The 21134-nt window shown below is 31.0% G+C and overlaps 1 protein-coding gene across 1 annotated transcript in view; it reads left to right on the top strand.

Moving 5' to 3' along the window:
* Positions 1-50: 50 nt before the first annotated feature.
* Positions 51-21134, top strand: part of LOC115233103 — a gene marked incomplete at its 3' end in the record, with an annotated part of 35061 nt that continues 13977 nt past the window's right edge. The window contains exons 1-17 of the mRNA XM_029803347.1: positions 51-301; positions 1208-1446; positions 2504-2990; positions 4049-4310; positions 6675-8135; positions 8367-8528; positions 9992-10112; positions 10300-10514; positions 10702-10908; positions 11630-11761; positions 13216-13393; positions 13754-13968; positions 14156-14280; positions 16477-16737; positions 19638-19773; positions 20231-20331; positions 20457-21069. Of these exons, the coding sequence (XP_029659207.1) occupies positions 143-301; positions 1208-1446; positions 2504-2990; positions 4049-4310; positions 6675-8135; positions 8367-8528; positions 9992-10112; positions 10300-10514; positions 10702-10908; positions 11630-11761; positions 13216-13393; positions 13754-13968; positions 14156-14280; positions 16477-16737; positions 19638-19773; positions 20231-20331; positions 20457-21069 (5074 nt within the window). The remainder of the gene's footprint in view (positions 302-1207; positions 1447-2503; positions 2991-4048; positions 4311-6674; positions 8136-8366; positions 8529-9991; positions 10113-10299; positions 10515-10701; positions 10909-11629; positions 11762-13215; positions 13394-13753; positions 13969-14155; positions 14281-16476; positions 16738-19637; positions 19774-20230; positions 20332-20456; positions 21070-21134) is intronic.

Below are 21134 nucleotides of genomic sequence, written 5' to 3'. Positions count from 1 at the left end.
AAACTAGAAAAAAAAAAATTGATGGCATATAAAAAAAAAATTATATATATATGTACATATTTCTATATGTATATATAAAGAAATTTAAAAAAATCTTGCATTTGCAGTGAATGGGGAAGTGACTTGTGTGCAATGTTATGGAATGGGCGATGTATCAAATTTAGTGATGTGCTCTGTATGCGGCCAGCATTACCATGGCAGTTGTGTGGGCTTAGCGTTGTTACCTGGAGTACGTGCTGGATGGCAGTGTGTGTCTTGCCGCGTGTGTCAAGTCTGTCGACAACCCGAAGATGTTTCCAAGGTTACAAAAAAGTTATAAGAAGTTTTAAAAAAATCAATATGCTCAAGTCTTTTAAAATTGTAGGTTAAAATTATCATATGATAATTTATATAAAATTTCAATTAAGACTATGATATTAAAAAATTTAATTTATGAAAGAATAGTAATTAAACAATATTGCAATTGTTTTTATTTCTTTTTATATTAAATGTGTTTATTATAGTAAAATTATTGATAGGAAAATAATTGTTGAAAGTTATAGTTTAAATATCTTAAATTAAAATATTCAATTTATTAAATAGATATTTAAAATAAAAGTTTAATATGTGTGCTTTTTATATGTTAATATGCTTTCAAAAATTATAATTTCTTTAAAATTTTTAATTAATATTAAAATATTATCAAATTGGTAATTAAAGAAATTTTGAAAAACTTACTGAAAAGTTCTTCTTTTTCGAAAAGTTGTTCTTTTTTCTGAAAAAATTAATATTAGAATTGGCTTAATATTAAAATTATTTAATAAATTAATTATTTTATTATTCAATTAATAAAATAAAGATTAAATAAATATAAAGAAATTTATTATTTTTTAAGAATTTTATTTATTTATTTTATTATTTAATAAACTAAAATGATTAACTTAATTTTTTATATTAAACTAATTTTACAATATGTAGCAATTAAGCATTTAAAGATTTCAATACTTGGTTTTTAGTTAACTATTCTTATAAATTTCTTGAAGGGATATTATTATTAGAATTATATATTTCATTATGTGTACATCATAAAAGTACATTGTGTAATTAATATTTTCAAGTTTATTTTTTCACACAATTGTAATTGTATATGATTATAATTCTTTTATATAATTCTATTTTATATGTGTATATATATATTAAGATTCTTATAAAATAATTTTTACAATAGGTGATGCTATGTGAACGATGCGACAAAGCTTATCATCCCGGCTGCCTGCGACCAATCGTTACTTCCATTCCGAAATATGGCTGGAAATGCAAGTGTTGTCGCGTGTGTACCGATTGCGGTTCGCGAACTCCTGGAGCTGGTCTATCTTCCAGATGGCATTCTCATTATACTGTCTGTGATTCGTGTTACCAGCAGCGCAATAAAGGCTTTTCCTGTCCACTATGTAGAAAGGCATATAGGTAATTGGAATATCTTGATTATTTTTTTAAATATGTACATTACACATGTTACAAAAAATTTGATAAATAATATAATCATATATAAAAATATTTTCAGATAATATGTCTTGAGATATATACATATAATAATTGAGAACTATTATGTAAATAATAGATGCGTTTATTTAATATATTATAGTTTTAAGAAATATTAATCAAATTAAATAAAATTGTTAGATATAATCGACGATTAATCTTTTAAATTCTTGTATATAATTCTTATCATAATTTAGAAATTTCTTCTATGATATGATGTAATTGTATTGATATTGGTGCAGCTATGGGTGCAGTTCAGTTGACACTATAAAACTAAATATGTCAATGCGTTTGAAACGCGATTTTAATCGGTTTACTTTGACCCAGAAATTAATTATAGTGTTTTAAAAATTATTAATATGTAATAGAAAATTCGGAAAATTTGAAAAAATTAAATATCCTGCACATCTCTTACACTCAAATTTCTGATCTATGTATACAGTATACATTGGGTTCATACAGGGTGTTTCAAGATCTATGGGACAAACTTCAGGGGATGACAAATTTTATCAAGAAAATGCATTTTTGTCAAGAAACTCATGTTCTTCGATGCGTCCTTAAAGGGCTATGCGTCCCTGTTCGGACCGCCTATGAGATAGGTAAGCGGTCGCGCAATAGCACTGCGCGTGATATTTGATAATACTAGTCCACATCTTTTAAATAAAATCTAAAAAAAAGAACAAAAAGAAAAACAAAATCAAAGGACATAGTATTGTTAGATATCATGCACAATGCTGTCGCGTGATCAGTTGTCTATCTTACAAGCGGTTTGAACAGAAATGCGTTCAAGGATACAGATTTCTTGATAAAAATTGATTCTCTTGGTAAGACCTACTACTCTCTGAAGTTTATCCCATGGGTTCTGAAACACCCTGTATATTCGTTACATTAAGATATCGATTATTATCCTTTTTCTTACTCGGAGATATTAAATAAATGTACTTTAATGTTCTCATATTTAATTGTTATTTGCTCTTTGCAGAGCCGCGGCATATCGTGAGATGGTACAATGTTATTCATGCAAGAAGTTCGTACATGGTACATGTGATCCCGAAGCCGATCCACTTATTTACCAGCAGCGCAAAGAGGCAAAACCCGATTACGAATATATCTGCCTGCACTGTAAGAACATTGCCATAGTAGCCAGACGAAAGGATAGTATAGACGAAGGCGATTTAAGTCTAAGTGCTTCTCAAGAAAGCCTCGACGGTGAATCCTCTGAATTAGATTATCAAGGTGGTAGTTCTGAAGAAGCGCTTTATTCGGTCGGATTAGGGAAAGGAAAACCATTTTGTGCCACAAAAATCGCAAAGAAAAGATTGGGAATTAGTGCTGGGATTCTTGGTAGGCCCAAAGGCATGGGTAAGTTGGGCTATCAAAAAAGGCAGAAAATGACAGAATTTGGTAGGAAGAGAGGACCAAAAGCGAAAATGAGGGGAATCTTTGGGCTGCCTGAAATGGGCTTGCAGGTATGTGCAATAGTTGAAAAAGTTTGTAATATTATATATATTTATATATAATTGAAAATATATTGAAAATTTCATGAATTTTATACTTTATTTTACATTGAGTTTTGTAGTTTCTTAGTCGATAAAAGTATTTTATTATTGATAGAAAATTGATTTATTAATGAATATTATTTTATTTTGTATTTCTTTTTTTCTCCTCAAATTTATTAAATATAAAAGATTTTTGCACACATTCAATATATCCAATATTATTATTGCACACACATTACAATTTATTCAATTCTAGAATTGTTTTTTATTATTATTTTATTAATATTAAAATTTTCTACACAGATTCTACTAACAAAATATATTAAGAGTAATAGCAGAATTTTTTAATAGTATAATTATAAAGTGTTTTAAATATTGTTTTATAATAGCGTAATTTAATGAACTGAATTATGAATAATGGAATTTAATATTGAATTTTTAATCTCTAATTGACCAATCAGAATAAAGAAATTTTAGTCCTTTTTGTTCCGGTTAGTCAAATTCCAATCTTTAATCTTCAATCTTCAATTTTCAATGCGTAGTCTGATACGGGCTTTACACACTGCTATTTCTCTCTCGCTCGTTTTTATTATTGTCTCGTTCGTTCTCATACTCGTCTTGCTCACTCTCATGCTCTTCTTGCTCTTCAAGTCACCGGATGCTATATATATATATATATATATATATATATGTGTGTGGTGTGTGTACACAATATAAAAATAAATAAAAGAAAATTTAAGAAACTTACCGCTATTGCGTATCCATAATTTGTGTCTTACATCCGTGCTCGATGGAAATTGAAATAAATGCGCTCCCGTGGAAAATCGACCATTGCAACAATGTTTATACGCACTTATCATAAACACTTTCAAAATTGCATTCATTATTCATTGTAGTTTTAATTAATATTCTTTATTCTAATATTTTATATTAGGTCTACCGGAAAGTTCTATATATATATATATTACTTTATATCTATAAGTAAATAATAAACTAATTTCACTCTTTTTGTACACTCTTGGTTATAGAGTCCAGTACTAGATTCCTCCACATCAAAAGAGGAAGAGCCTGGAGGGGAGAACAAATTAATTCTCTGCTCTGCCAAGGATAAATTTGTTCTAACTCAGGATATCTGTGTGATGTGCGGTGCGATCGGTATCGATCAAGAAGGTTGTCTAATTGCGTGCGCACAATGCGGCCAGTGTTACCATCCGTACTGCGCTAGTGTCAAAGTGACCAAAGTCATTTTGCAAAAGGGCTGGCGATGCCTTGATTGCACTGTTTGTGAAGGTATTGAAACATTAATTAAAATATATTAATGAATAAATAAATGACAATAATTAATATATAGATGTTTGGCTAAATTTTATTAATATTTTTAACGAAAATATGGATACTTTATATATTGATCAATACAAAAATTAAGACTATTAATTAAAAATTAAAATAATTTATAAAATCTTATTCTGAGAATACTAAAAAGTATAAACTTGTGATATATGTAGCTTCTGTATGCTTTCAAATTGTTATATTGCCACTTGACATGGCATAAACATTTATAGGCTTTCTCATATCACATCAGTATCTGAATGGACAATATAGACCCTCTTATGATTAATATGTATGCGATAAATCTGAATATTATTCGAACTTCTATTATCCAAACTAATCCAAATCACTATCCAAATTGCCCAATTGCATGTGATATGTATATATGTATGTAAGTGTGTGTGCGTGCATGTGTGTGTATAAGATGCCTGAATAGTTATCTAATTAATAAAATTAAAACATACCTCCATCAAAACATTATTAAGATTTTTTCTATATTATTTTTTCTTATTATTTTCTATTATTTTTTTTAAAAGCATTTTTTTCGTCCTATTAATAATTAAAAGTTAATTTTTCTCTTGAATCTTAAAGAGATAGAGTGTAATGATTTTAAAAATTTCCGGTAGACCTGATATATATTATATATATTATAATTATTTTTATATTATGTTTTAATGGAGTTTTTTGTTTAGTTATACTTGTTAAAAATATCTTTTATTCGAGAAATAACTTTTCTATCTAGATATAAATTAAATCTGTACTGATAAAATATCCAAAATATGAAACAAAATTTAAAAAAAAACATGTAAGATAAAACATATAACAAAATGAGATATTACTGAAATGAAAAATGTGATAATAATAATATAAACAGCAGAAAAAAATGGAGGTTATTAACACTACGCTCAAAAAATGATTAAAAAAACGCTAATTCACTATACAAATGCACAAAATTAGCGTAAATTAGTCGATTATCAATTGTGTAGTATAACACGAATTGATATCATAAGCTAATTTAATCGAGACAGCCTCTTCGATAATGAAGAATCGGACGAGCTATTTAATATTTTGATCAACTAGATTACACGATTCCGTATAGATTACACTGATCGCAACGAATCATACAAACTTTGGCAAATGCCTCAATAAGTGAAAAGACTCTATCGGCTGCTGTTAATTATCATCTCGTTATAAAAAAAAAAGAAAGGGAAAGAATAAACGAGATAAACAGAAATAAACAGACAGAGGTATACAGATGATCATAGATACGGTAACGCGCATGGATCCAGCCTATGCTGCGATCGATGGGAGGAGCCTCAGCATTTGCCGTCTTCCTTTGCAAAGCAATGTGTCGCGTGCTCACTTAGAAAAAGAGAAAGAGAGAGGGAAGCAACCACGCGGCTGTATTGCCACAACAAGTCTCGGCTCATACGCACACAATCAGAGAACCCCGTACATGTACTGCGCAGAGCGCTCTGGAGCCATATTCTTGAAAAATATCGCATACGATATTTGTTATTGCGCAGCTAAAACGTATCGGAAAATAATTGTGCAATGATAAATATTGTATGCAATATTTTTCAAGAATATGGCCCCTGCTAGATAGTTGCGGTTTGACCAATCAACCGGCAAGCTGCTTTGCTCTGATTGGTCAATCCATAATCGTCAACCGTAACCCCAACCGCACTCGAGCCCGCAACCCGTAGTGTAATACGGCCTTTAATAAGTCCCCAAGGTTACCAATCTTGTAACTTTTTCCCTAGGGTGGAAACGTGAAAAGTGAAAAATATTAGCATTGAAATCTATAGGTTTGTCGCGTTGCTTGAAATTCCCGAAAAGTTCTGCACTGAAAACGAGATAAACATATATTCGGATGTTGAAGAAAGTGAAAGCGAAGATACTGAGTGCAAAAAGTTCAAGCAACGCGAACAAACATAATGGCAAAATTTTTCACTTTTCCACTCTAGGGGAAAAGTTACATGATCGATATCCTGGTTTGATCGACTCACAGTTGATTAACGACGTCATTGCATCGTCTCTGCCAATAAAAGACGAATTCATAGTAAAATAATGATTAGTTAATCCGGGATGAATTAAAATTCGTTCATTCGAAAACGCTAATATATAAAAGTACGTAGGAAAAGAGAGAAAAAACATAACTCGTAGTTCCATCTCATTCTAACAAAGGAAGATGACAGATGCGTTCGGTGCGCACAGTATGCGCATTCTTGAATCTTAAAGAGATAGAGTGTAATGGTGGCATTTTAAAAAATTTTTAAGCTGAATCTATCACAAGCATTCTAATATTTATTTTCTGTTTCTAAGGTTGTGGCGAACGAAATGATGAAGCTCGATTAATCCTTTGTGACGATTGCGACATCAGCTATCACATTTATTGCATTGATCCGCCTTTGGATCATGTACCACATGGCACCTGGAAGTGCAAATGGTGCGCGCAATGCCAAACTTGCGGCTCCAACGATCCTGGTTTTAATTCATCCTGGCAGAAAAGTTACACTCAGTGCGGACCATGCGCTTCCCATACTGCTTGTATAGCGTGTCAAGAAGCTTATCAGGAAGGCGATCTCATTATTCAATGTGTACAATGCGAAAGATGGCTCCATTGTAGTTGCGATTCGATTAAAAACGAAACGGAGGCTGAACGTTGCGCCGAAGAAGGTTACGTTTGTCTCCTTTGTCGTCCTAGAGATGTTCCTCCTCCTCATCTTCTCTCAAAACCTCCTCCAAAATTTACTAGATCGTCCCCTCCACCGCAAAATCGAAGTCCGGAATTGTTTAAATCTTCTTCGCAGCCATATCTTTTAGATGGAGTTTATCTTTCTGAAGCTGGAATGAATCATATTAAATCTTTAACTGCCGAACATCAGCAAACAAGGAAAAAGAGAAGAAAAATGCTTCCACTGGTAGATAAAGAGGCAGATATTATGGCGACTATTGAATCTGTTGTTGCTGGAGGAAGTTTGGACAATTCTTTGGAAGAAAATAACAAGTTGGAGCTGATGGATGTTAAAGATGAACCAGAAACAGTGTTGAAGGAGGGTATGGTATGGAACCAGCCTCCTCCTGAAGGCTTCAGCATCTGCACTTCAGAAAATGGACTTCCTGTTTTGCGAAGAAAACGTCAAAGAAATTTGCAAAAATTGGGAATTGGAGGATTTATTGTAAGATTGAGAGGTACTAGAAAGGACAAAGAAGAAGAAGGAGATGTTGAAAAGTCTGGAGAGTCTTCGATAGGAGTGGGAATGGGAGACGATAAACCCCGAAGAAAACCTCAAAGAAGAAAGCCAAAGACGAAGCTGGCAGAATGTTTTCCTCTTTACATGCAAGAAGCGTTTTTTGGGAAAGATTTGATGGACACGACAAAGGAGAAGGATCTTGAAAGCAGCAGTGAGTCCGAAGAAGAACACAAAACTCCTGGAAACGCTAATACAATTCAGTTATCTCAAGATGTATTAAAGGCAATGGAACAAGTTAGTAGAGCAAAACAAGAAAAAGAAGACGAGAAGGGTCAAGAGCAAATCAAACGAGAAGAAATTGTAGAAGATGATGGTAGTGATACTGAAGCACTTGGTGATATTTTACCTATTTCCGGGGATTTATTGGACAGCGATCTAGTGAATACAATAATGAATGAAAATGACGAAGATTTGGCAAAAGCTAGTGAAGCATTGGATGAATTGGATGATACTCAAGGTGGAAATAAGGATGAACTGACAGATATTTTGAGTCCACATTTTAATTTAGAATCGATGGTCAGAGACACTGGTAAGATCTTATAGATAAAGATTACATTATAAAGATTAAAATAATAATTATATTAAGTATTACATTAGTTTATATATTAAAATTATGTGTGTGTATATGCAAGCATAATTTTAATTTATATTATATACACAGTATTATTATTACTGTTATTATTATTATTAGTATTATTATTATTATTATTAAAACGTGGTCAAATATAATAATTAAATGTTATTTGTCATTTTTTTTAAGGATTACCAAATATGGATAGTAAAGATATCGAAGAGATATTTAAGGGTGTTATGACTGATGAATCTCAAGAATCTCAAGAATCATCTGTATTTTCTGTCCAAGCTCAAACTTCACACCCTTCTTCGTCTACTACCCCTCTAGTGTCACCCTCTCCCCATCCTGGTAAGTACATAATACTGAACATATTAATAACTAATGAAAATTAAATCTGCCTTAATTTACGTTAAAATAGAATTAAAATAAAAATAATGACAAAGTGCAATCGCTAACAAAAAAAAGCTGAAATTAAGTTATGTGTATAGTAATTAACGATATTATAAAGTGAATTTATGTAATTTCCGTCAAAATATATTCAAGTATATGAACTTAATCCATTTTTAAAAAATATATCTGTTATATAATAAAATTAATGAAATATAATTCTGGGCAACAATATTCTGCGCAGACGCTTAACGCTCGACGCTTGACGCTGCCATGTAAAGGCACCTTTAGGGTTTTTCAACTGTCACCAAATAAAATGTAGGAAAAAATTTCGAGACGTTTGGTAAACCTGTCCACCCATATCCGTTCCTCCGTGATCCTAGTGCGTCAGTCGCGTTTTGCGGTGTACTCTTCCGTTCGCGCAGAGACCTTGTCTGCGTATCTCTACCTGTGTATGTGACATTTTTTTCCACAGATTTGTACGCACTAGCTGCAACATGTTTACCTGGCTGGATCGCCGCCACCGCAATTACCATCAGCCCGCCGTTGATTCTACTATGATACCCAGGTCGCCTTATCAGCGGCATTAATTCTCAGGTACGTGGACTATGCTCGGCGCCGAGTGCTGCGACACCCCGCCAAGGGCAGGCGGCGGCGCGCCCTGACGAGTCTGTTTACGTAGTAATGGCGAACGTTCTTCCCTCGTCGGCGCCACCGTTGGCGCCCCGACACCGTCGTCGCGACGCTAATCCTTCCTTGCTCCTGTTCTCTTTTTTTTTTTTGTCCAAGCTCAAACTTCACACCCTTCTTCGTCTACTACCCCTCTAGTGTCACCCTCTCCCCATCCTGGTAAGTACATAATACTGAACATATTAATAACTAATGAAAATTAAATCTGCCTTAATTTACGTTAAAATAGAATTAAAATAAAAATAATGACAAAGTGCAATCGCTAACAAAAAAAAGCTGAAATTAAGTTATGTGTATAGTAATTAATGATATTATAAAGTGAATTTATGTAATTTCCGTCAAAATATATTCAAGTATATGAACTTAATCCATTTTTTTTAAATATATATACAGATAATTTTTTGACATGGTTTTGTTACGATAGCAGATAATAAAAACTAGAATAAAAATCAAATTATCTGTTTATACTATTTATATCTAAAACTTATTATTTTCTAAGGAAAATTAATAAAAAAGATTAGAAAAAAAATTATTTTAGATATTGTTTTTAAGATTAGAACATTAGAAGAATGAAAAATTAAAATAATAACAGCAATAGGCTCAAAGTACTAACGATATTAGGTGAGGAAACTGACAAATAAAAGCCGAGGCGTGGTTATTAAAAATGTTATATTTTATACATGTACTTTATAATTCTTATTCTTTTTATTCTATTGAACGCAATTCTTTTGTAGGTATTCAAATGTCTTTGGTAAGACCTCAAGTACCTGGTAGTCTACCTTCAGTTGGCCAATCAACCTTAAACTCTCCGATGAGTTTCCCACCGCCTTCACCATATCACTCTGAATATAGCAAGTAAGAATAAATAAATAAATAAATAAATAAATAAATAAATATATTTTTAACTGTCGAGTATACTTTACGATTTGATTGAATGTGGCAGATTATGAACACAGTCGAATATATATATATATATATACAATTTTATAGATACACAATATCTCAATTTGATATTAATTTAATCTTAATTTTAATTTTTTAGCAGTCCACAATTCAGTCCAGCATTTTCTGAGCCACCCAGTCCATGGGTGAATCCCGAAGATGAGGGAAACACTACAGCAGGTAATGCTACTATCTCATATAATCAAAGAAGCAATCTGAAAATGGAGGCTGACGAAGCATTAGGTACTGGAGCAACAATATCTTCGGTGCTCTATGCCAATATCAATCATCCTGAATGGAAAACTGAATATCCAGGTGAGATTACGTTTTTTGTTGGGTTTTGTAAACATTTCTTCTATCTTTTGATTATTATTTTGATTATAATTTTTAAATATATCTTCCATCTTTTATCGATGCAATTTATATGCAAAAAGTTGAAGTCTAGCTACAAAATTCTGATTTATAATTCTGCTGGTCTAATAAATGTTTTTAATTTGTGCAGCGTGGTCCGAGAGATGTAAGCAGATTTTGAAGAAGTGGCGAGCCCTTTCGAATGAGAAAAAAGCTCCATATTTGACTCAGGCCCGAGATAATCGAGCTGCCATTCGCATGAAAAAGACACAACAGGTAAATAACATATGCATATATGTATATCTCAAAATGAAAAAAAACATACGGACTTCAATTATTACACTAGTTTTTATGCGTTAATTAATTCCTCAGCAAAGATTTATAACTAAGAAACGCGATAATTTGTTGGGATATTCGTATTTCTGGATCTTTCATTGGTATTTTGTCTTCAAAAGTGTCGCCCCCCCGTTGGCGCCCCGACACCGTCGTCGCGACCCTAATCCTTCCTTGCTCCTGTTCTCTTTTTTTTTTTTTTTCGAAGAGGATCACAAGATTCCGCCGGAAGAGAAGAAAAAATTATTTCGGTATTTTAAATTCTATCCCTCAAATTAGATATATAATTATCAAAAAATTATATTCTTAACTTTTTGATTTTTACCAAAGAGAAAAATCTATGTTTTGGTTGATAAGACTTCAACTTTGTTACTAATATTTTAACAAAGTATTTTGTAATAGCTATATAATCTTAAGAGAAGGAAAGTGTTTTGTAGTTTAGACATTTATTTTATGTATTATGCTTTTTTGTTTCATCGAGAATCAGTATTCTAATTTATATACAAGAATTGAAGTCTTAGTTATACTATATAAATTTTTTTAGATAACTTTTGCATGATTAGATTTTTTATATAATATAATGTAATAAATTTTATATAAAACGTTGTATATATATATTTATATAACATTTTTTAAATATTTTTTTCAGATTGGTATAGAGTAAAGCAGGTGGAGAGAGAGATAGGAAGAAAGGACAGGGAGAGGAAGAGAGAGAGGTGCCATGGATGATGAAGCACGTCTTGAAGGTGAGGAGGAAATGGAGTTGGATGAAGCTTCCGAAGGTGAAGATGAGGACGAAGAGACTACAGGGATACCAGTATCTCCAGCCAATTCGGACCAATTGCTTGGGCAATCTACTCCAACAACACCTGGTAACAGTTAGTAACTACAATTTAACAGTTTTAAAATTGTTTTATTCTTTTTTGCTAATTTTAGGAATATAATAAGATTTATTAATTACAATATTTATTAAAACAATATAAAGTTTATTATATAAAATCAATTAAATAAAAGTATTAAACTATAATATATATATAGAATATGTATACTTGTGGGATTTAATTGTTCATATTTATTTATGTTATATTTATTATTAATAAAAACACAAGAGGCTACATTTTAATTTTTTAATGAAAAGCAATATTTAATATTAAATATTTGTATGTTTAATTTTACAAAATTCTGATTTATAATTCTGCTGGTCTAATAAATGTTTTTAATTTGTGCAGCGTGGTCCGAGAGATGTAAGCAGATTTTGAAGAAGTGGCGAGCCCTTTCGAATGAGAAAAAAGCTCCATATTTGACTCAGGCCCGAGATAATCGAGCTGCCATTCGCATGAAAAAGACACAACAGGTAAATAACATATGCATATATGTATATCTCAAAATGAAAAAAAACATACGGACTTCAATTATTACACTAGTTTTTATGCGTTAATTAATTCCTCAGCAAAGATTTATAACTAAGAAACGCGATAATTTGTTGGGATATTCGTATTTCTGGATCTTTCATTGGTATTTTGTCTTCAAAAGTGTCTTGTGCTAACATTCAAGTGAAACTAACAGCTCGACAGTTCTGTGTGTCGCAAACTATGTTCCTACTATGAACTTTAGGATTTTTAAAGCATTATTGGTTAAAATCTGATGACTAAAACGAAATAATCTCTATATTTTACGAAAATTTGATTGTATTTAAACTGTTTGTTTTTGTTATAAATGTGTTGAGATAAATACTATGGTTAAAATAATAATGAAAATAATACATGGATAACAATTAAAATAATTTTTTATTTGAATTATAAAATAATAAGCATGTATTTATGCTTATACTTATTATACTCCACACATATTAGTTCCATTAGAAATGTATGTATAAACATGCATTTTATTATAGATAGAAATTAAATTAAATTAGAAATGATCACATATTTTTTAAAAAGAACAAGCCAAAAAGTAAATAAAAAAAAACTATTAAAAAAATGGAAATTAAGTAAAGATCTTAGGGTTAAAAATTTTTAATCGAGTCTTTATAGTGCAAAATATTGTAATTAGTAAATCCTTATTTACATCGAGTTATTGCGGTAGAAAATATATTGATTTATTTATGTTATATTTATTATTAATAAAAACACAAGAGGCTACATTTTAATTTTTTAATGAAAAGCAATATTTAATATTAAATATTTGTATGTTTAATTTTTTCTTTTTAAACTTATTTCTTTTTTTTCCCTCTTTCTTTCTCTCCCTTTTGTAATATTTTTATTTATAATATTTTCTTTTCAAACTCTTATTTATATTAGTATTTATTTATTTTTTTCTTTTCTTTTATTAGTCACACCGGATGAAGCTTTCCATGATCCATTGCGATATCAAAAATTCCCATTGCCTGGTGGAAAGCCTTTGAACATTCGTCGTGGACCTGGCAGACCCCGAAAAGAACGACCTCTTGGTATCACTCGTGGAGGAGCTAACAGAAGATCTTTTGGAAGGGGTAGTACCAGAGGCAAAGGGTTTGTTTAATTAATATGTTATTACTATCGATTATGACTCTGTGTGTGTATTAATTATATGGTTTAGTAGAAACATATATATATATATATATATATATATATACTGCCTTCTCGTATCGAGGCACACCGGGGAACTCTCCGATGATCGGAGACCCCGGGATTATTAACTCTCGATCTTACCACAGCGTGTTCGAATCTTATTCCAACTTGGATTTGCTTTTAACTGTCGAGTATACTTTACGATTTGATTGAATGTGGCAGATTATGAACACAGTCGAATATATATATATATATATACAATTTTATAGATACACAATATCTCAATTTGATATTAATTTAATCTTAATTTTAATTTTTTAGCAGTCCACAATTCAGTCCAGCATTTTCTGAGCCACCCAGTCCATGGGTGAATCCCGAAGATGAGGGAAACACTACAGCAGGTAATGCTACTATCTCATATAATCAAAGAAGCAATCTGAAAATGGAGGCTGACGAAGCATTAGGTACTGGAGCAACAATATCTTCGGTGCTCTATGCCAATATCAATCATCCTGAATGGAAAACTGAATATCCAGGTGAGATTACGTTTTTTGTTGGGTTTTGTAAACATTTCTTCTATCTTTTGATTATTATTTTGATTATAATTTTTAAATATATCTTCCATCTTTTATCGATGCAATTTATATGCAAAAAGTTGAAGTCTAGCTACAAAATTCTGATTTATAATTCTGCTGGTCTAATAAATGTTTTTAATTTGTGCAGCGTGGTCCGAGAGATGTAAGCAGATTTTGAAGAAGTGGCGAGCCCTTTCGAATGAGAAAAAAGCTCCATATTTGACTCAGGCCCGAGATAATCGAGCTGCCATTCGCATGAAAAAGACACAACAGGTAAATAACATATGCATATATGTATATCTCAAAATGAAAAAAAACATACGGACTTCAATTATTACACTAGTTTTTATGCGTTAATTAATTCCTCAGCAAAGATTTATAACTAAGAAACGCGATAATTTGTTGGGATATTCGTATTTCTGGATCTTTCATTGGTATTTTGTCTTCAAAAGTGTCTTGTGCTAACATTCAAGTGAAACTAACAGCTCGACAGTTCTGTGTGTCGCAAACTATGTTCCTACTATGAACTTTAGGATTTTTAAAGCATTATTGGTTAAAATCTGATGACTAAAACGAAATAATCTCTATATTTTATGAAAATTTGATTGTATTTAAACTGTTTGTTTTTGTTATAAATGTGTTGAGATAAATACTATGGTTAAAATAATAATGAAAATAATACATGGATAACAATTAAAATAATTTTTTATTTGAATTATAAAATAATAAGCATGTATTTATGCTTATACTTATTATACTCCACACATATTAGTTCCATTAGAAATGTATGTATAAACATGCATTTTATTATAGATAGAAATTAAATTAAATTAGAAATGATCACATATTTTTTAAAAAGAACAAGCCAAAAAGTAAATAAAAAAAAACTATTAAAAAAATGGAAATTAAGTAAAGATCTTAGGGTTAAAAATTTTTAATCGAGTCTTTATAGTGCAAAATATTGTAATTAGTAAATCCTTATTTACATCGAGTTATTGCGGTAGAAAATATATTGTAAGCCACTAGTAATATAATGATAGATCCGATTCACGCTCAAAAATACATAGAATTGAACGTGAACGGGCCTCTATGTAGTGGGCCCAAATGAGGTGAAAAGGGGCGGTTTATAAACTTTTAATTCTTATATTTTTTATATGTAAAAATTAAAAATAGAAATATTTACATAATTACTCGCAAAGATATTTCCAGACTATACATGCATGAGTCTAAAAAAAAAGGGAATGATATTATTATATAAGATCGATTTTTACATAGATCTACAGATATACAGATGTAGATCTACAAAATCGATTTGTGAATTTACGATTCGTAAATTTATAGATTTGTAAGTTTATAGAAGAATGTTATTCTTTTTGTCCCAATGATGCATTACTTATCCTTGTTTAACATTCGGTGAACAACAAGTATAAGTAATGCATCATGCACATCATGCATGAAATGGAACGCAGCCAATATATGACATACTATTTAGATACACATCCAATAAAAGCCCTCGAAGATTTTCACGAATCCGCAGATTCATAAATCTACACAGAATATCCATATACCCTGCTTTTATGTGTCTTTTATTTCGTAAATACAAAACTGATGATGTCATATACACTAACGATAAAATTTCATGTCGAACGCGTTCTTATGTCGCCTCGTTCGGGCCCATTATATCATTTTTTTACGTATAGGGTGTTTCTCGCATAAAGCTTTATTGTTATAAAGTTCTATTATACTGTTATTGTAGAGTTCCATTATATAGCATTTATGTTTAATTCAATCTTTCCTAGAAAATGTAAAGATTTTTGCTTGCAAAATTCAAAATAATTATAAAATAACATTTTTTAAATGGAGAGAAGGAGAGTGAAACAGAAAAGAGGGAGAAAGAGAGAGAGAGAAAAAAATTTATATTTTTTTACAAAAATTAATTTATTTTAAAGTTCTTTTATTTGTACTTATATTGAAAAGGTCATTCAAGGTCAAGTCCATATTTTCATCATGTGTCCCCCTTAGAACCGAACAACTTTTGTCTGAAACATTTCTTTCTATCTTGCTTTATTTTTTAAATATTTAGGTGTCTCAATATAAATGCCCCATCCTGTATGTATAATTGTTTATATACATACAGGGTGTACCGTAAAGATCGGATCAACGCTTAAGGGTAGATTCCTGAGATCATTTTAAGACGATCTTGTTTAGATTTATATTATAATGTGTGTGTATCTTTTAAGATTTAATATTTATGAAATCTCACACACATATCAATTAATATATTAGAATTTTTATTAATATAAATTTTGTCTAGAAAAGATATTAAATAATGTAAACGATTTTAAAAGTAACAATTGTTGAGTTTTGCAAAGTTTGTTCTTATATGAGATCGCTTTATGCGATGAGACACCTTCATATACGTATATATCGCATCGTGTGACCGCGAATCGCCCGGTGTTAATCCGACAGCTCTCCAAGGAGACACCACCACCAAGCACCACCAATACTATCATCACCACCAATATAACCACCACCAACACCACCACCATCAATATGACCATCACCACTACCACTACTACTACCGCCATGACCAACATCATCACCAAGCCCGTCGCTATGACGGCCCAGCAGCAGCAGCAACAGGCAGTGAGCCTGAAGCCTATGGAAAAGCAGTCAGGAATGTTGATGACCACAGGAATAACATCAACCAGCAGTAATCAGCATCAGGAGGTGTGTGGGGTGCAGGAAACCCCGCCTAGCCCTTCCCTCTCTCCCGATGCTCCCAGAAATTTTCAGTCGTCTGCCTTGCAATCTTGCACAACAGCAGCTTCTTCCTCCTCTTTGTCTTCTTCGTCTTCTTCTTCTTCTTCTTCCTCTTCTTTTTCTCATTGCAATAATTCGGGTGAAGGGCAGCAACCACCTCTCCAGCAACGTCCACCCCCGATTGTCGTTAACAATAGCGGCGGGAGCGGTAGCGTAGATCAGCATCAGATACGAGTGCTCACTCCATCCGAGATCATGCGCACCCTCCCGTCCCTCAGCCAGGAGCACTACGACCCCCCACCCCCGCCACCACCCAGTGCAATTGTTCACACTGTGCCTCCCGTACAGAACCATCACCACCACCACCACCACCACCACCATCCGAATAACGCCATGGTGAGAGCCTCCGTAGTGTTTTCTTACCTTTCTCGTTGTGTCTAATCGAGATTTAGTGTTCGCCCTACACGCATGCACGCGTGCGCGCGCGTGTGTATGTATGTATATGTACATGTATGTATTTTATATTTGAGATATTAGGCGAAAATTTTCTATACCTTTAAAGTCTTCAAATGAGACTTTTATTTCTTAAATACGTATTTAATATTTGCAGTTGATATATGAATTACATTATGTTTTGTTTTGTATTTTCAATATATTAATATTTGCCTTATATATAAAGAGTTAATTTAGATATGTATTAATATATATTTTTTAATTAATTTGAATTGGTATAGATACAATTTTTAATTTGGAGGTAATTATATATATTGTTAGGATAAATATAATAATATTTTTCTGGTTTTTTTTTCTTCTATATAATTTAATATTTTATAAAACATTGGATATTTTTGTTAGTTTATTACTGTGACAGAAAGTATTTTATGGTAATACTTTACATTACAATCTAGATATTTCAATGCATGTTTATGATTGGTAGTATATTTTTATTCAATCCTGTCATTTTTTATCCCCTGGATGGATCCTATGTCATAAATTATTATCATTTCTTTTCCTTTGAATCCATCGATATTGCTTACGATTTTTTGCTGTTGTTGTGGGTGATAGATTAATATATCAGAATATATATTGTATAATTGTTTTATGCAATAGTTTATTGTACTACTTTATATTCTTTGAGACTTTTCCACAAAACTATTATGAATGTAATTAGGATTTTATTGTTATAATAAATCTTAAATCTTTTTTCTTTTCTTATTCTTTTGTTTTAAAATTGAGCTAAATCTGCAGTGAAAAATATATTGAGTAAATTATTAACATGAGGAGAAAAAGATATAAAACAAATAGAAATAAAATAAATAATAGAAATTTCTTAAATAAATGAATACAAAAATTCTTTCCGCTTTCTCTGTCAAAACGAGATCTTATATCTTATTATATCTTTTTTATAATTAATACAGATAACTTTTAACATACATGTTTGTGTGTGTATAGTTATTATTGTATTTTGTTATGTAATGGATTAGATAGTTGGAATTATTAACATTGATATGTGCATGGATGTGGAATAGTTTTATTAGTTTTTGATGACATTATGGTGTTTTTTGTGATTGATAAAAATATTTTCTTTAAATGAATTAATTTGTATATATGTGCTGTATGTAGGATGTGTATATGTATGTATGTATGTATGTAAGTATATATATGTATGTATGTATGTATATAAGTATATATATGTATGTATATGTATATAATTATATACTTATATTTTATATAATCTCTTTAAATTAATAGATGGTGACAGATTATAATTGCTTTTAATGTGTTTGCACATATTACAGAAGAGAGATTACATTTTATAAATTATTATTAATTTACTTTGTTACTATTATTTATTTTGTTTTTTATGTAAAATGTCGAAATCATCAGACGTCCTTTTAATAGCAAATTCTTTGACTAATTTAGAGACGATTTTTCCTAATTGAAAACGTGAAAAGAATAATTTCCGAGTTATACGCAATTGATAAAAAAGTGCTCTTCGCAAATTAAACTTTGTGAGTTAAAAAATTAACTATATTCTTTACAATTAATATCAGGTGGAGTTTATATTTTAATAGAATTTTAATTTAAACTTTAGTTATAAAGATTTATGATGTGTGTGTGAAAAAAATTTAAAATTTAAAAAAACAAATTTTTTTTAATATTTCTGCTAACAAAAAATCGATTCCAAGTTGGACAAAAAAATTTGTTATTAGAAAAACATCCAGTGATTTTTTTGAGACACTTATATAATAGAAATTATATGAGATTATATAGAGAATAAGTTTAATATTAACATTTAAATATTTTTATTAACATATTTTCAAAGCTTTTTTGGCATTTGTTTAGATTTTTGGCCGACCATAAAATATATGAACGTTTCTTATTGACTTATTGTAATTTTTGTTTCATCTTTAATAGTGATTTATGCAAAAAAAAGAAGATTATTATATTCTAGGATTATTTGATTTATTGATAATATAGATAACAATTTATATGAAGTTATATTTCATATACAAACGCGTATGAAATTATAATTGTAAAAATATTTTCATAAATTTTTTGAGAATGTGTTTTTATTAAATTTTAATTAAATTTATAAATATTAATATCTAACAAAAGTTATGATAATAACGTGTGTTCACAGTAGAATTTATTAATTAAAGAAAAATTTTTAATGAAAGTAATAAAATTAACAATTTTAATAGTAGTTTTAATTTTGCTATAATTTTTCATTAATTCAAGTATCAGTAATCAATATAAATATAGTTTTAATAAAAAGTATTATTGTGGTAAAGAAAGGCTATGTTAAATATAATAATCTTTTTATAATAATGGTTTAAAAGTTATATCGAGTTGATCTTTGACAGGAACAAGACAGACTTTCGAACAGAGATCGGTCTAGCAGAGAGGCTGAGCAAGAAAGACAATGGAAACAACTGCAAGCTTTACGTCAGCAACAAGCGCAAATACAACAGCAAGTTATCATTGAACAACGTGTGCATGGTATACCCGTTATATTAAATTCGTATACTGAAAATATATTGTTTTGTTATAAGAAAAGTATCCTATATATGTTTACAGTAAAAATTTATAAAAAATTAAATTAAATTCAAACGAATAAAGAGAACAAAAAAATTTATATGATTTTATTACATGATTTTTACGACTAAAAACACAAAAATTAAATTATCAATTAATTGCGAACTAAGCGAATATAACACACATACAAAAATTGGGAAATCTTTCTGTTTTAAAATTGAAAACAAAATGTAATAAAATTTAAACTTATACATATATATTATCATTTAATACATAGAAAAAAAAATTGTTTTTTTTTTTTTTTTTTTTTTTGTAATAAGTAACGCGTTCTCGCGTTTCTATTGTTTTTTTTTTTTTTTTTTTTTTTTTGTTAGTTGAATCAATCCCTAAATTCTTTATATGTTTTCTCTTCTGTTAAAAGCAATCGCCAGAGTACATAGACAGATCAGCGAAGAAACACCCCAACTGAGCGGTGATATTACTTCCGGATTGACAACACAATTACAAGTTTCCACAGCACAAGTAAGTATTATGATCTGTTTAATCCCTTTTCACTTAGATCATACCTATATATTAATGTACACTATAGGTTTCCATTCCATGTATTACTAATATCAATTAATATAAACCTTAAAATTTTGTTGCAGGATACGAGTCAACTGACCTCTCTAGCCTCGCCTTCTCAAGGTTCCCGCAGCACTTTTGCTACGCCCTCACTTAAAGCTCCACGTAGCCTCACACCTCAGTCTCCCCATCATCAATCCATGGTACGTCTCCCCGTGCAAGCTCCTCCTTGCCGAGGGGTGCGTCCGGGATTTCCTCAGCCACCATCTCCATTCTCGCCGCAGGCACCTCAGTCGCCCCATGACTTTCCTCAGTCTCCTGCGTCCTCTCAGGAATCCCATTTCCAGCGCTTCGAAGGCAATGTCTCGACCCCTGCATCTCCCTATTCATCGCCTCAAGCGCCAGGTACATCCCGCGCTCCCATATTTAATCCACCGCGGCCCCCCGTTTATGCTCCCCCTCCTCCTGCAACATCGCGAACTCCCGATCCTTACAGCCAACCACCCGCTACTCCCACTCCGTCTGCCTCCACCGCATCTGGCTATCCGTCACCAAGGAGTTCCGAGACTCGGACACCTCAGGATCAAGAAGTGACTTTTGGACAGCAACCGGAAGTAAATAGGCAGTTAAGGGATTTACTACAAAGGCAACAGTTTAGTAAGAAGATTGAAGGAGTTAGCACTAATTGGAGTCAAGGTATTTAATGTTATAATTTTATAATCAAATATAATATCTTAATAATATATAAAGATACATTATAT

This window comes from Formica exsecta, unplaced genomic scaffold (genome assembly GCF_003651465.1).
Source record: "Formica exsecta isolate Colony F162 unplaced genomic scaffold, ASM365146v1 scaffold160, whole genome shotgun sequence".
In the NCBI taxonomy this organism is placed as follows: domain Eukaryota; kingdom Metazoa; phylum Arthropoda; class Insecta; order Hymenoptera; family Formicidae; genus Formica; species Formica exsecta.
The sequence above is the reverse complement of the archived record's forward strand: the minus strand, read 5'-3'. Positions and strand labels throughout refer to the sequence as shown.